The 16,362-nt window shown below is 44.9% G+C and overlaps 1 protein-coding gene across 1 annotated transcript in view; it reads right to left on the reverse strand.

Moving 5' to 3' along the window:
- PDZD2 (PDZ domain containing 2) overlaps window positions 1-16,362 on the reverse strand; it is a 143,355-nt gene that overhangs the window by 23,078 nt on the left and 103,915 nt on the right. Inside the window, exons 6-13 of the mRNA XM_074166507.1 lie at window positions 12,752-12,863; window positions 10,587-10,735; window positions 9,854-9,973; window positions 7,196-7,310; window positions 5,414-5,487; window positions 5,030-5,255; window positions 3,845-3,962; window positions 1,496-1,628 (exon numbers count right to left, since the gene is read on the reverse strand). Coding sequence (XP_074022608.1) covers window positions 1,496-1,628; window positions 3,845-3,962; window positions 5,030-5,255; window positions 5,414-5,487; window positions 7,196-7,310; window positions 9,854-9,973; window positions 10,587-10,735; window positions 12,752-12,863 — 1,047 coding nt within the window. The remainder of the gene's footprint in view (window positions 1-1,495; window positions 1,629-3,844; window positions 3,963-5,029; window positions 5,256-5,413; window positions 5,488-7,195; window positions 7,311-9,853; window positions 9,974-10,586; window positions 10,736-12,751; window positions 12,864-16,362) is intronic.

Genomic DNA, 16,362 nt, shown 5'->3' on the forward strand with positions numbered 1-16,362 from the left:
CCCAGTGCTGTCAGAAAAAGGGTGACAGTGACATAACGATAAATATGGGTCCCCATATGGACATTCTTCAGAGACCCAACTATGAGGGACTGTGGATTCAATACTGCCTGGGGGGGAAAAATGCTTTAGGGTCTCTCCAGCTCAACTTTTAGCTTTTCTTAGCATTTCTTGGCAAAAGATTTGTTGTCATTTTAAATATCACTTATGGAAAACTGTAATAGGAGCCACTTAATAGTTTCCCTCTGTTACTGAGAAATAGCAAGCAATTAGCTTAACTCAGTTCATCTTCTCAGCAGATACTCGGTTAGGTCACTCAGCGGCTTTCCAGCCACCAGAACAGAAAGCTGAAGGACAGAGGAGAGAGGGCAGGCTCCACTCCACGGAGTTTTTATTTCATGCTACTTACAGGCTCCCCCAAAAGTCTATATGCCTTAATAATGCAATCAGATTGAACCATGGTGCTGGTTCAGCACAGCATACAGACTCCCTAGAAATACTATTATCTTAGGCTATAAGCCCAACTCTTACCCTCTCCCTGCTTACCTTTAGCTAACAGAATCACAGCCCCTTTCTTTTTAGCAGCACAAGGCCTTGCAGCAATGATAATAAACTCTGGGCAGTAGACCCGTATTTGCTTATTGTTTGTATATTTGATTTAGCAGAAAATTCACAATTAATTATAAAATAAGAAACCTGAGTTCTCCCAGATACGGATTTATTAAGGCCTCCATTTGTAGTTATGAGTTCAAAAGTCAGAACTCTCTGGACCCACTAATGCAAATATTTTTACAGCTTCATTCCTGTTTAAACAGGAAGGTTTTGTACACTCATGAAATTCTTTGAAATATTGAAATAAAATAAGTTGTTATTCCCTATAGCTTGGTTAAAAAGCTTTTATCTTCTATCACCAATTTTTAAAAATTGATTGAAAATACTCACTTTGTAAACACAGCCTTATTTCCAAATTGCCCTTGCACAGATTTCACAGTAGTAGTACATTCCAGACTCTCACATTTTAATTCCTGAAGGAAAACTTTGATCTTTAGACAGATTTTACTTTTTTAAAAACAGAATTCCTGCTACTTTATTATAGTTGATCAGTTCAGTCTGTTGATATTTATATTCCTGGCTCTAGATTATATTCTACTCAAAGACAAACTAACTGCAAAGTAACTTTAAGGAGGAAGAGGATTTGTGCTGTGTTTGCGTTGCCACTTGGTCCAAGTACCAAGAAAGATGGGAACACTTCACTCAAGTAGTTCCAGGAAAATTGCATTTGTTCAGTGGGTGACTAAGTGAAAAGCAGCAGGGACAGTCCAGCATTGCTACAACTTAGGAAACTGGAAGGCATCATTACAACCCTGATTTCTTGCAGAACACACACCATAGACAGAAAAAGCCAATATTCTTCATTTGCTGCTTTCCCGACAGCAAGACTCAAATTACAGGGGCTGGATGAAAACACCCCAGATGCACTACCACATCTTCTCCTCACCTTTGGGTTCGGATGCCGACTAATGATAAGGCTGACGGGACCTGGACCACATTCGCTCAGGATGGCGTAGGCTTCGCTCAAAGCCGCATGACGCAGACTCACTGAATCTGCCTCCAGGATCTGGTCACCTCGACTGCAGAGAGACACAGAGCCAGTTAATCACAGCCGCCTTTTACAGAAACATTTGTGCTTTCAACTGATGGCCAAGCTTTTTCAAAGACACAAGTGTCTGGAAAAGATCTGACTTGCAAAGAAGCCAGTCTTGCTCTTGCTCCCAGTCACATGAATGCTTTAAAGTCCTGTTGCCTTCAGGAGGGAGGTCCAGAGATCCCCTCTGCACTTACCGTCAGTGCTACAAACCCTATTAAATCAACAGAGAAAATTGGCTGCAGTTGGAACAGGGTGAAAGCAAACTGCAATTCCAGTTCTGCGTTCATGTACTTGTTGAGCACAGAAGAGGAAAAATTAGATTCAGATGGGCTGTTCCTTCCCATCATATTGAATTACTTAACACAAACACTGATAAGAAATTCATGATTTAGATACGAGTTTATGAAATGACTCCAGGAAAAAATTGAGCACGATAAGCCTGTATTTGCTTCAAATTAACATACAGAACCCATTAAAAAGAAAAAAGAAAAAAAAAAACCCAACCCTCTTCTGAGAGGAAAGCATAGACTGTTTAGTTTTGTTTTCCCAATTTCTTAACTCTTGCTCACAGTGCTCAGACATCTGGAAGCATTTGAAAGAAAAGATCATCAACTAGGGATATCATTAAAGCGTTCTCCATAATTACTAAAGCATTTGCTTTAAATAGACACACTGAAACAACCTACTACTGCTGATTTACACTGGGCTACTTGTGACAACAGAAATGGGTTTGCACCGTGCGTCCACAGGCCAAAGGCAAAGTGGCAAGTGCTCGTGGCAGCCTTCAGGAACTTGTACTTGTGGTACGGGCTCGTGAAAGCACAGAGCAACCCATCTGGGTCGCTGCTCTGCCCATCTTTTGGATTTACATAGCTATTTGAAACTACACAAATGGAGTCACTTACACGGGCGCATGACTGAGAGGGGGAGCTCCAGATTCAGAGGAGCTGGATTCAAACTCCTCCTGGTATTGCAAAGCCAGTATTTGATTAACAAAGTTTTCCAAAAATCAAAACCATCCTGTAAGTTTTGGCTTATGGAGCCATAAACCACTGATGGGACAACAGAAGCAATGTCTCAAAGAAGCAAGCTAGAAATCTGGGAAGCATGCCTGGATATAATCAATCACTTAAACCTAATAAACGATACAGCTGTTACATACAGCCACAACCAGCACTGCAATCTTTTCCAAAGAGGCTTACGAGAAAGCAAGTTAGCATTAAATACTGTCTCCTTTAGACATTTCTACATGGTAGGAACTTTCAAGGGTTCTGGCAGGGATGCCACCATAAAATTATCTTTTTCCCTTATCCCAAAGAATCGAATTGCTCTATCACAGTTTTCCTGGCCAGCAAGGGAACAGAAGGCACTCTCTACCCATGTGAAAGCACGGCATTTCCTCAGCCTCCCCGCACCACTGCTCATCCCACGGCTCACTGCGGATCACGCAGCCCCAGTGGGTGCCCAGCGCAGCCCCCCCTGCCTGAGCGACGCTCCCGAGTGTTCACCAGCATTCATGCAGGGAAGGCAGAAAGGTGGAAGATTTCCTCCGATGTTTTTTGAAAAACGAGGCCTCCAGGAGAGGAGGACCAGCAAATAACTCTCTGTCACTTAAACCAAGGTAAAGCACGAGGGAACCCTAGGAATGATTGCTTCTCTCTCTTATGGTTCCTTCAAGACATCCAAACTCCATGACAGAGTAAATGAGACGGGCAGGTCAGCCTGCAGTGATCCTGCCAGAGAGACAGCAAGGGCAGGAAAGCGCTGCTGCAGCCAGGGGCACAGTCAGCTGCAAGAATGTCTCCCCCAGCTCTTTTTAAGAGAGTTTCAGGTGACTGAGCTTTCAGCAGAGCTCTGCAAATTCCCTCCCAATCTGGGGTCTCTGGCTGCAGCTCTGATAAAAAGACATGAGGCTGCACTTCTTCCTGCTCCCCTTGCTCAAAGGGTGCTATTAGGCTCAGTTTTCTGTATAGAGAATTTAAAAAAACCCCAAGCCTTAATGATCATGCTGCTTCCAGCACACAGAATAATGTTTCCTGGGTATTTAATACCACTTTGGAATGTCTTTATTTAAATGTTTTCTTTTTGGTGAATGCTTAACTATAAATCTCCTCCCTGCTACACCAACCAACTGGTGAAAACAAAGTCTGAATCGATTTTGTTGTAAAACCACTCCAGCATGTTTCTACTTTAACTAACCTTAATCTGCCATCCATTTTAGCCACTGATCCTGGGGCCAGGCTGTGAATGTATATCCCCGGAGAACTGTTTTCCAGCGTGAGACAACAGGCACCAATGCCGAGCCCAACCCCTGGCTCTGTGAAAAACAAAAAGTACAAAGAAAAGTACTGTTGCAGATTGTAATCAGACAGGACACACAAGTGTTTGTGTTCCCACATCCCATCTGAGACCAAGACTCCTGTATTGTTTCAGGGCTGGCCTTAGGTGCAGTCAGTCAGGAAGCCAAGACCAACACTGGAAACCAGGATTGAAAATATCTGATCCTGACTGTTTTCTGAGATCCATCACTGAGAGGACTAGCTCCACTCCCAGCAAATTTTCTGTGTGCCATGGGAACCGCCTGGAAATGTCACACAAGGTCTGATCTGGTCCGAAGCACAAAGCAGTGGGGGCAGCAATCCAATAAAGATGTCACTTAAAATTATTGCAGAAAACGTGAGCGCAGAAGATGCTGTCATCTGTGCTGCTCACTTTTGTTAAATATCTGCATGGCACCCCTCACCAAAGAGGAAGGAAGAAAGGTGAGACATTATCTCTGGTTCAGTGATTACCTCTGCCCACTTTCACCTCTGCTGTTCTTAGATAACAGTGCTCCTGAAACCGGAATTGCTGGACCTTCTCTCTCCTAATTTTTAAGCCAACCTTTAAAATCAGCATATTTAAAGCCTTTAAAATAGGTGTATTTGTCCCACCCCATATAGCATATTTTCTAAGTTTAGCTTGTGCAACTATTGACAATGACAGCATCCCTCAGGAAGGAGTTCAAACAGCTCGTCTGGGGAATTCTGAGCACTCTGCGTGGTTTTGCCTTCCCCAGAGCTGCCCTTTACATGAAGGGCATGGCCATTTGGGCTGCCAAGAGGCTGACTCACATTTTGCCTGGTGTCTCCCAGCCTTCCTCTTTCAGCAGCATGGGCACCAACTGCCACCTGTAAGAGTCTCCTGACTGTGGAGCAGCAAAATGTGGAAGGGGGAACTTGTCAAGGGTTTTTGCATGAGAAGATGTTTTTCTCACCCGTCCTGTGGTTCAAGATCAGATGGACACAGGCAGGTGCCCTGGATATTACAGCCTCTATCCTATTCCCAAAAACTCCCTGAGGAAGCATGGATTCACTCTCCAAGCACCTTTCAACAGACCCCAACCTTTATTGAGTGTCACATCCATGACGATCCTGTCCTTCGGGCCGGGTCCTTTGCGGCTGGAGGAGGAACCGTCCGCCTCCTCGGGGCCGGGGACCGGCGTGCCACCGCTGGCGCTGGAGCTGGGGGAGCTGGAGCGGCTCAGCAAGGTGGGAGTCGCGCAGGGCGTCAGGCTGGGGCTGCGCAGCCTCGTCCGCACCGTCAGCGTCACCACCCCTTTCTTGAGTTGCTGGAGAGACACCAGAGGAGCCCCGTGAGGTGACGCGGTAACACCAACATCTGCCAGTAAACCCACACACGGTAATTTGTGGCAGCGAAAAGCCCAGGGTGCGAAATGGCACTGAAGGAAGAGAAGGGTGAATCTCTCCCGTAGTGCACCTGTGTTACCTTAAACCTCTGAATGGCCTCCTGGTGGGTCAGCCCTTGTAGAGATTCTCCATTAACTTCTAGGATTTCATCCCCTGGTAATTAGATACAAAAAATGAAGTCAGCAATATACAGGCTATAGAGAGGTAAAAACCCTTCCTGTACATAAGGCGACCCGCTACTACAAGGATTCCAATTAACTGCTCAGTAAAAAGCCTTCTAATGTTCTCAGTTTATTTTCACTTTTACTAATGCCTTTACAAGGTAACAGTGATGAATTAGCAGAGTAAAGACTGTTCTTCAGCAGAGATCCTTACCTTGGCATTCTCATACTAACAAGCTGAAAACACTACGGATTTTAAATAAAGTCTGAAAACACATGCTCATAACAAAGTCCAAAGGTACTACAAAACTCCTCTTTTTTGTGTGTATCAAGAGTGGAAACAAGAATCTAGGTAAAACACTACAGCAGGTCACTCCAAAGCCTGTTCAGAGAAAACTGGCCTTGCTTCAGGATGCAAACACGTCCTTTTGTTAAATGCCTGCAGGCGTAGAAGCGAGTAGCCCACACACTGCAAATGTGTGACAGCAGATGCTCTTCTCACCCCAAAAACCACATTCCATCACATTTCTACCTGCTTCCAGGCTTTGGGTCTTACTACTTACACGCAGCTGTGTTGATCTGCCTTCATTTTATTAAAAAGAGGGCAAAGTGAGCAGAATCCAGATCAACTCCCTGCAATTTTACTTGCATCTGTGCAAAATTAGATGGGGCGACACGGTCAGCCAAGTCTACCCCTCTGCTCCTTTCCTTGCCGCAGTGAAAAAAAAAAAGAATATGAGAGCTCTGAATAGCCTGCAAAGGTTTGCTGGGTTTATGGGACAGCTGCTACTTCTTGGCTTCCCATGGCAAGTGCACAACCTACGCTGAAGGGACGCGAGCTTCCCTCTGGCAGCAAGTGTGAAAGCTGGCACCAAAACCAGCCTCGAACACAACAAGTGTGATGAGGTGTAACAAGGGGAACGACGATATGAGAAGGAGAGAAGTAACACGGGAACAGCTTGAGAGGAGTAGCACAGGAGCAGCTTTCTGTGGATGAGAAGGAACCCAGCCCCTGCGGAAGAGCTGCAAATCACGGCTCTGAACTCATGGTCACTCTGTACTTTCAACAGTGCGTAGCGTAAGAGCCTGTCTGCCCAGCACAGGAGTGCTCAGATCAGGGTGCAAACACACACAGAGCAGGCCATACATCCAGCTCAAAGATCTCAACTGGAAATGCAGTAATAAAGTCAGGATATATCTACTTCTTTAACCATCTGAGTGACCTTACTGCCAAACCCATCCTTCCTCTTCTCTTTTTCTGGTCATGACTCTTACTTGTTGATTCATGCCAAAATCACACCAAGAGGCTCAGAGAGCACAAGGGCCCAAAATAGCCTCTCCCAAGCATGTCCCTTTGTATAACTCCTTCTTGGACCAGATGTTGGTTGGATAGATATGTTTCATTGCTATCAGTGACCTTTTCCAACTGAAGAACTGCAGCTTATGGCTTGAGCAAATAAAGGTCACTGAAGAGGAAGGAAAAAAACCCCACACATCATGCTGTAGTTTCCCCTTCTCAATATGCAATATAATCAAGTTAACTGCTATGAATGATCTTCCCCAGGATGAAAAAACAGGGTGTGTTACATCCTCCACAGGCTCCTGCTGATGGCCAAATGCCTAAATAAAGCTGTACTTGAATTTTTCTGCTAGACCGAAATAATATCCCTTTATATGCAGTTGGATTCTCTCTACCATACCTTCTTTAAGCCTTCCATCAGCAGCTGCTGCTCCATTTGGGAATATAGTCTTTACGAAAATCCCCATGCGTCCACGAGCAGAATCCTGACCTCCCACAATGCTGAATCCAAGACCCTGCAGAAAAGGGAGGAGAAGACACACAGCTGGCACCTTACTTTATTCTCACCTGTATGAGAAAAAACGATAATATACAAGACCAAGGAAAGATCAAAACCTAATACTTCCTGATGAATCACGCTGCCATCTTACCTCTGGTTGCATTTCCTGATTTACTTTCAATCTAATATCAACACACTGATCAGTCAAAAAGCAGCAGCAGCCACCTTAAGCTAAAAGGCAAAAATGCTATTTCAAGAGGTTGGGTTTTTTTTTAAACACTGGGTCAATGGCTTTATGTTATCCTATTCCAATTTTAAAAACTGTAACGCGTTGCTCTTAAATTGACAGGCAGTAGATTCCCACCCCTGAGATCTACATCCAGGATTAACTGCATTTTCTCTGCTGTCACAGATCCTGCATTTCCTCAGGAAAAAAGAAAAGCTTAAGAACATGCCATAAGGTCAGTGCTGTAATGTCAGGAATTCAGATGGAAGGGGGCTGGCGTGGGGGGGCTGCCATGCACATGTACATTTTTAATTATTCTGGAGACATGTACCACGTTGTATTTAAATAAATCTAGATCAATACATTCCCCAGGGCTCCATCCGTTAGCTCTTGCCCCTGCGCTGCCCCGGCTGGCTGCAGGACCATCTCGCGAAGCTGATCAGGGAATGGATGAGCACGGCAGAACGAACCTCTCCCCCTTCTGATGAGTTATTTCCCAGCCAAATCACTTCCTTGATCCATTCCCCACCCCTGCCCTCAACCCCACCCCCCCTGACACGTTTCTCCTCTTGTCACTGCTGTACATGTATTTTACAGAATAAAGAGAAAAGTCACCAACCAGGTGGACAAGGGAAGTGGAAAACTGCTCTGCTTCAGTGATCTGAAGCCGTGGTTGTTATTATCGCCTGGGGCAGTGCTCTCCAGCTGAGGGATGCTGCCAGGGCAGGCGCCAGACACTCTGTTTACAACCCAAAGCAACAACCAGCGCTTTTGTTTTACTCCATGAATATAAAGCAGACTATCGGTGTTACGAGCTCCTAGTAATTTGATAAGAGATTACCGATTTCTAGGAAGGAAGCACATCCTGGTTCCCCCGTGCAACACAAAATAACTCAACCAACTTTTTACCGGGCGATTACCAACTGCAAAGCAGCCTGCGGAAAACACGAGGCTCCTGGCGCTCCCTTGCACAGACACAGCAGTTCTCCCCACGGCTCCGTGGGGTGGGGTGGGGGAAATACGGCTGCAAAAGCATGGTGGTTCCCACCCTAGCCTACCTTCCCAGAGAAGCGCTGCCACCGTCTAACTGGAAACCACCCCTTGCAGATCTACCTACAGATGAAAAACCAAGGGCACGCACTTGGGTCCCAGCCACCAACACTGAGACTCTACGGAAACACTTTTCAGGTCCCAGGTCCCCATTAAGTTAATGCAGCAAACGCTACTGTACAAAAGGCATGCAGCGCAACTCCTAACAGAGGTGATTGCCCAAAAAGTGGGTGGAAGGCACCTGAACCAGCAGCTGTTTGAGGGGCTTCCTGATCAGTAGAATCTGCATGCACCCAACTGCTTCCTAACGCCTTGGAGCTAACTGCAGAAAGGCAGGAGACGGTGGCTTATCCCAAGGGAGAAATATACTTATTCTTATGAGAAAAATGAGGTTAAAAAAATAAGTAAGTGAAAAGTGAAGAAATATTCACTTGGAAATGTCATGAAAGACCTAAAGCTCCTGAAACAAGGACAGTTGTAGCAACCATGATTCAATCTACCCAGAGAAGTCACTACTTCTAACTCCTTAATAAACTTAAAGCACAACAAAGAATTTGTTCTGTATTTGAGCTTGAAAGTCAAAACAAGTCTTTTTAGTCCAAAACACATCCATCTGATGAGTTTAAAGAGTACTTCAGAAAAGACATTGCATATTTTTAACATATTCAAATGACAGCTCCAATACTAATGTGGATGGGATTAGGGAAAACAATATACACCTAGGTTAATGCTCGTCTATTTTCCCTTAGGATTCAGCCAGCTGGTATCTAAGAAATGCTGAAACACATTATTGGGGGAGAAAAGAGGACTCTCTGACCCAGAGAATTCAGTGCTCTCAGATAGGCAATCAACCAGGAACCTCTCTGGGTTTAACGCTTAATTTGCAGTGATTTTTTTTTAATGTATCCAGATTCCACAGAGATAAAATATGCTTCTCCATAAATATGCATGCAAACAGGTACTCTTCTGTAGCTGCACCAACTTTGCATAAACATCCATATTTATAGATCCATTATTAATATTTGATACCGTAGTAATGACCAGATGCACCAAATCAGAATGAAAGCCACCCCACATCAAGTGCACAACATGAACATTGCTTCCCCTGTATTTTGCAGGTGTAACTTCGACATTTACATCTGAAAATGGGATTTGTTTATCATTATTGTTATTTTTATTATTGGCTACCTTGAGAGCTGCTGGGAGTCCTGGGTGTGGAAGACACCTCTTAAGCACCAGCTCTTGCTATATGTGAAAAACCAGCCACACGCAGAAATCCTCACCTTGCCTTGCCCTTTCATCAGAACGATGTTGGAAATGATGGACGGCTGGGTCAGTCTCCATGGAGATTCCACTTGGGCAGCACTGAAGGAACGGGTGGATTTCTTCACAATATGGTAGTCCTAACAAACATCAGCAAACAAGGGAAGTTGCTGTGATAGCTTGGCACAGGCACTGGCATGTCATACTGGGAAAACTGTGTGTGTCAGGGAAGGGAGAGGGGGGTGGAATCTTATAGATATATTCAGAAAAATGTTCAAGGGATGAAATCCTAGCTCATTACAGTCAAAGTGAATCTTGCCACAGTAATTTTGCCGCACTTTGCACAGTAGGATCATTTTGTAATGTACCAGTCACAATTTAAATTAAAAAAGATTAAGGGTAGCCTCATGATAGACTGTAGTCCTTATCTAAAAAGGAAAAAGCCTACATCATCAACTCATTAAAATAAAGAGAAGCAGAATTTTTTTGTTTAAGTCCTCAGATCTCTAGAACTGCAAGTTCTCATACAACTCATACTTAGGGCTTCCTGGCCACAGCAAGAAGTAATCCCCTTCACCATCCTCAGAGTAAAGAAGGTTCCATAGGTGGCCAACAATTCCCATTTTGGTGTCCAGCCATGGTTTCCATCCCCATGATGTACCTTTGTGGCCTCGTTTCACTACCCTTGCTTCTAGGAGCTCCAGACAGACCTCGAAGGACGGAGCTCAGTGCCAGCCCTGCCTTTCCACTCACCTGCCTGGCTCCCGCCGACTCCAGCTGCTGGGGCAGAGAGTGCTTTCTTCCACCCCGGGAATATTTCACCGCTATTTCATAGCTCGATTCACCGTTTTCCACTGTCAGCTCATCATCTTCTCCCACGGACTCCAAGCGGGATCCGGCACCTAGGGAAAAATCACAGAAACACATCCCGCAAACTTCTCAGAGCTGCTTTATCCCCTCGCCAGAACCCCCTCCTGCAAATCCCAACTTCAACAGTGCCTTAAAACAGCGCTACGCAGCTCCCAACTGAGCAGTTAGAAGCTAGTTTTGATCATCCTCAACTAAAAACTTTTCCTGCTGTCACAGGCTTTTCTACGATCTTTCAGTGATGCTGAACTCCTCAGCACTGTCGCTTGTGGTAGTAAAGAAAAGCAGAAGGTAATTGAGCCAGTAGCTCAGGGACAGAAAAAAAATTCAGCTGTTCTCACCCAATGGCACTTGCCAGTGCACTAAGCTCTCAAGCTTCATTTATTTAAAATTAAAAGACCTGACACTGTAGCAGTATTCATTTCTGGAGGTGTCATGTCACTTTGAGGGAAAATTTTCTGGAATGGAAAAAGGAAAAATGTGCCAAATAAATGCTATTTTCTTTCCTTCTGGCAATGATCCCAGTTGCCTTAAAGAGAAGAAGAGTGCAGAGTTCATGTAAGAAACAGAATTATTTGTCTTGAAGGACATCCTGTAATTAGCCGCAGAGTACCCCGCTCCTCTCACCAGGGCTCCTCCAACTCTCATTTTCTCTGAGGTCCCCACAGGACCCCCAGTCACAGCAGTTCTCGCACATTTATCCTTGCCATTTCCCCACCAGGCAGGGAAGGCCCATTAACCCATATCTTACAGATGAAAACCCAAGACACAGACAGGCCAAATTCATGCAAGTTGGAATTCATGACGTGGTTTTAAGATTATTTTAAACCAACATTAAGTTGGAGCTGCCACAGAAAGGGACAGCTTTGCTTTCCCTTCTTCCTCCTTGCCCGACCTTACACTGGGGATAGGGCTCACAAGCCATGGGCTGAGGTAGAACCGCTGTAAATTTGCCCAGGAGAGCCCCAAAGCCCTTTTCTGCCACCTCCTCCTCACCTGGAGGCTGTACAAGCATCAGCACCAGGGAGGAATGGAACACAGAGCTGGGTCTGCTGCTCTTTTTCACTCAGCATTAGAGCAATTCTGCTGCCACATCCACAGGCAGAATTTGTGCCCGCTGCCCAGACGTGATTTAAACCCACTCCCTGCTTTGGGTGTGAAATTACCTCTGGTTTTAAAGCTCCTGGGCATGCAAGGCGCCACTGCTGCACACAGGTATCTTGGCAGGACCCGGCTTCCTGGCACTTCTTTCACTCCCAAACCCTCCTAGCACCTACAACTAATCCTGTCTCATCACCTCTCCCTCTCTTCTTCTAGGAGAACAGTTGCATTACTGTATTTTCTGCCCATTTCTGAATGCAGCTTCCTTGCCCACGCTGCAGCCCAGGCCTGGGACCAGAGTGGGGAATGCTTCAGGAGCAGCCCAGCTCCTGAGCATCACCCACAGCCCAGAGCACCAGCTGGAACCTGGGTCTGCATCCCCATTGAGCCACCAACACACAGCCACAGGGGCTACAGGTAGAGGAGCTCCCTGGAGGATGCCAAAAATACCTGATTAAATGGAAATTAAGGTGAACATAGGAGGGAGGGAGACTCACAGAGTACTAGGGGACGAGAACATGATTGAGGTCTGCACACAGGTGACTGTTAAGCCTTGGGGAAAAAGCAACAGAAAATTCAGGGAGTATTCACCATAATGGATATTTTGGTGATGGCACGTTGAAGCATGTCCCCCACCTCAGTACTAGAGCACGCTGAAACATATAGGGAATGTAAATTTTAAAAAAGAATTAGAGAGAAGTGAAAGAACAAAAAAAAAAAAAAAAAAAAAAAAAAAGAAAGAAAGAAGCTTCCAAAATTTTGCTTCATCTTTCTGGCCATATGATAGTTCAAATCAGGAGGCTGAATGCAAACATCTCACAGCTGGGATTTTCCTTCCAAATTAAATTAATAGCATCTCCAAAGGAAAGAAAACTGATCTTTTAGAGAGTGAAAACAAATACACAACATAAAAATCTTACTATTCCTATCTTTTATCAATCCAACTTTACCTTGGGATCGACTTCTGTATTTCAGTATGCCACTTCCCAGAGCTGGACTCTGGTTGTTTCCTTTGGACGCTTCTGCACAAGCTGGATCTTGAGACTTCTCAGTTTCCATCACCTGAAAAAATGAAGAAAAAAATCCCCAAACTTTTTTATTTGTATACCAGAGAAGTTGATGGGATTCCTCTCATTTTTGCTAAGGGACAAAAATTCCACTGCACATCATCTTTTTTTTTTCCTAAATGTGTCACTGCATTAAGCCATCACACCCTTCTGTAAGTAATTTTCAGCAATGCCTTTGGACATTATTGCAAATCTTACTGATGGGCACACACACCTACAGCTCAGTATGGCCAGGGGTCCTCTGGAGGGTACCACACTAATATCCCCAGAGTGCCTCCAGCATCCACAGCACCTCGTTCAGGTGCTTCCACCTGCAATTTAACAAGTTTTTAACCTAGCTTTTATTGCAGTTCGTTCAGCTCAGCAAGCTTCCAAAGACATCACATCTCTATAGAGAAAACTACTTTTAAAAAGTGTTATTTTATTGTTAGTGTCCAGTGCTGAATGCCGATGCATAATGGACAAAAAGCTAATTTAGCAGAAAGTTATGAAGACTGCACAGCTAAGTACTTAAAAGCCCGGAAATGCTCAAATTTACGCGTGGACTTGCAACCCCACCAGCCTGAGTAAATGCATGGAAACAGGAGGAGCCTGTTTACCCACCGTGTTTACCTAGATGCAGGTGACAATAGAAGGTGACAGTGTACAGCAGCATGGCCACACACCCACAAAGACTCTCCTCAACCCATGCGGTGTGGAAGACCTTGGTGACTCCCTTCTCCACTCACTGCTTCCTTTACCGAGCTACAGCAGTAATTCTCCTACATTCCTAGAGAGTCACTGCTACACAGTGATTCTTGACACGCTCCCCGTACACACACTAATTCTTTTGCATTTTCATCCCATTACCCATCATTCATCTTCTGCATGATTATCCAGACAGCTCATGGCAAGGATGACAAAATTTCCAATACCACTGCTTACTGGTTGCATTATACTTTTAATGTACTACACAAACTGCTGGAATTCAGTTTAAAAAAAAAATCCCACCCAAATGACTAAACACTCTTAGTGTTAAAATAGTTTCTGCTCCACTATTCAAGCCTAAAAATAGCAGGATTTTCCTAAGAACCTGCCTCACATCCCCCAGTTCTTCTTATCCCCAAACCAAGAAAGTCAAAGTTTATCTTTCGCACAGAGTCTAGACTTTGTGATTTCACTTCAGTCGTGGTTTAACCCCTGCCGGCAACAAGAACCACGCAGCCGGTCACTCACTTCTCCCCCCACAGCAGAATAGGGAGAAGAGGGAGAAAAAGGAGAAAAAGCCTCCTGGGTTGAGATAAAGACAGTTTAATAGAACAGATACGGAAGAGAAAAAAAGTAATAGCAATGGTAAAAGAATACACACAATAAAGTGATGCAATACAATTGCTCACCACCTGATGATCGATTGCCCAGCCTGTCCCGAGCAGTGATCGTGGATTCCTGCCCCCAACCAACCCCCGTTTATACACTGAGCATGATGTCTACGGCATGGAATATTCCTTTGGCCAGCTTGTCCTGTCTATGCTCCCTCTCAGCTTCCATGGGAAGCTGAAAAATTCCTTGACAATATAAACATTACCGAGCAACCACTAAAGCAGTATGTGTTATCAACACTATTCTCATACTAAATCCAAACCTCAGCAACTACTAGGAAGAAAATAAACTATCGCAGCTGAAACGAGGACAAGTTCACAGGGTAAAAACTTCAGGAAAAGATAAAACTGGCAGATAACAGGAAGCTGGGATGGAAACCACTTTTTATTCCTCTCCCTTCAACATCAACAGCTACACAGCGTTTACACAGTTTGCAAATCCTAGCCAGTTCTTGTTGATTTTTCAAGGCATTGCAGCAACTACTTCAGAGTCCACTTCTAGTATCAAATACTTTGCAGGTCACAGCTCCTTGTAACAGGATTCATCTAAAGAAGTCTGAGAAAACCAGTGCTTACAGTCTGGCCATCCCAGTGAGGGACTCATTACAGAAAAGCTGTAAGGAATCAAATAAGAAAACACACCAAACAAACCCACAGCAAAAGTATCACCAACTCTCCCTTACGATCCCTTGAGAGCGTACCCAGAAGGCAGCAGAATTGTTTATGAGTGAGCTGGGACTCCATGGATCACACAAAGTTATGCTGGAATTTATCATATAAGCAAAAATACCCTTTGTAAGTGAGAATTCCCCCCTTGTAGATGGTAGAAAACAGATGCACAAACACACAAAAATGATAGAGCTTATGGTTTCAAAGGCATGAAAAACAACCAGTACTCAGGAGCAGTGTTGACTCTGTGGTGGAGAAACAGCTGAAGCATAGGGATGGAGGAGAACGAGGGGGTATGCCCAAGCGGCGCAGCCAGTGTGGTCGGCATCCTGTTTATGCTGTTTCACTACCCCAACAGGCAGGGATGGGTCCCACCTCACATTTCTGGAGCTGAGCACAACCCAGCTCGGGTCCAGAGCTGCAGAGCTGTTTTGTTTCTATGGACTGCATGGACACGTTATACCTGATGAGACCACACAACTCCCCATCCAAAGTTGGATTGCTTCCTCCAGCTCAGAGCAAGGGGGGAAAAACAGGTTAGTTCTGCAGCAGGGCACGGAGAGATGCTGAAATTGCCATGGCCAGTTTCCACACCGAGCCTGGGCTCAAGACCGACCCATGTGGTACATCTTGTGTTTCTACTACATGGCGTTTGGGTTTGTTTTGAAGCTTTTCTTTTCTTTTATTTATTTTGACTGTGCAACAGAAGCAAGTACAGATGCATTCTGCAATTACACACATTTCCATCTAGTGGGGCACGAGGAAGAACAGGAGACAATCGCCACCCGCATTAAAACAGTCCCTTCACCTCATCCCTGGGCAACCCTGTGGGGTGGGAGCCTGCAGAGCAGCAAACCCCCAAACCCCATGTGTGATCAGCAGAAGGGCATGTGTTTGCAAACACCAGTGCTAGTGAAAGCCTCAAGGCGCTCTCAGCGGCTTCCTGAAATTACATGTCATCCAGCTTGGCTTCAGACTACAATAAGAAGTAAAAACATCTCAATTACCTATGTCTGTGTTTATTTCTCACGTTAGCAAAAACACTTTTCTGACAGTAATTATAAACACGTAGAGGAAGGCACTTTAGCCTTCACAATGAAGTAGATATTCTTTAAGTTGTTGAGTTTGTCTAATAAACCACCAGCAGTTCTACCCTACTCGGAAAACACTTAGAAATCCAACCCACAAAGCTTGCGAGAACTCCCCAAAGTCGTGCGTCTGTAATCTTTGGCTCTGCTGTAGCTCAGACAAGAAGAAAAACCCAGCTCCACCTTATCCTTCTGGCCACACGTGAACGTATCGCTTTACTGTCTCGAGGCGGCCGCCCGCATTTAACCATGCCATTTTAATTTTCCTCACTTTCAGGGAAACGGAGCTTATTGTTTCGGTTCTCTATGTCTCCTATTAAACTAAACCAATAAATCCTGCCCAACGCCGCTCCCGGCCTTAAGGACAAGGGGAGCTTTA

Source organism: Numenius arquata, chromosome Z, assembly GCF_964106895.1.
Source record: "Numenius arquata chromosome Z, bNumArq3.hap1.1, whole genome shotgun sequence".
Lineage (NCBI taxonomy): Eukaryota > Metazoa > Chordata > Aves > Charadriiformes > Scolopacidae > Numenius > Numenius arquata.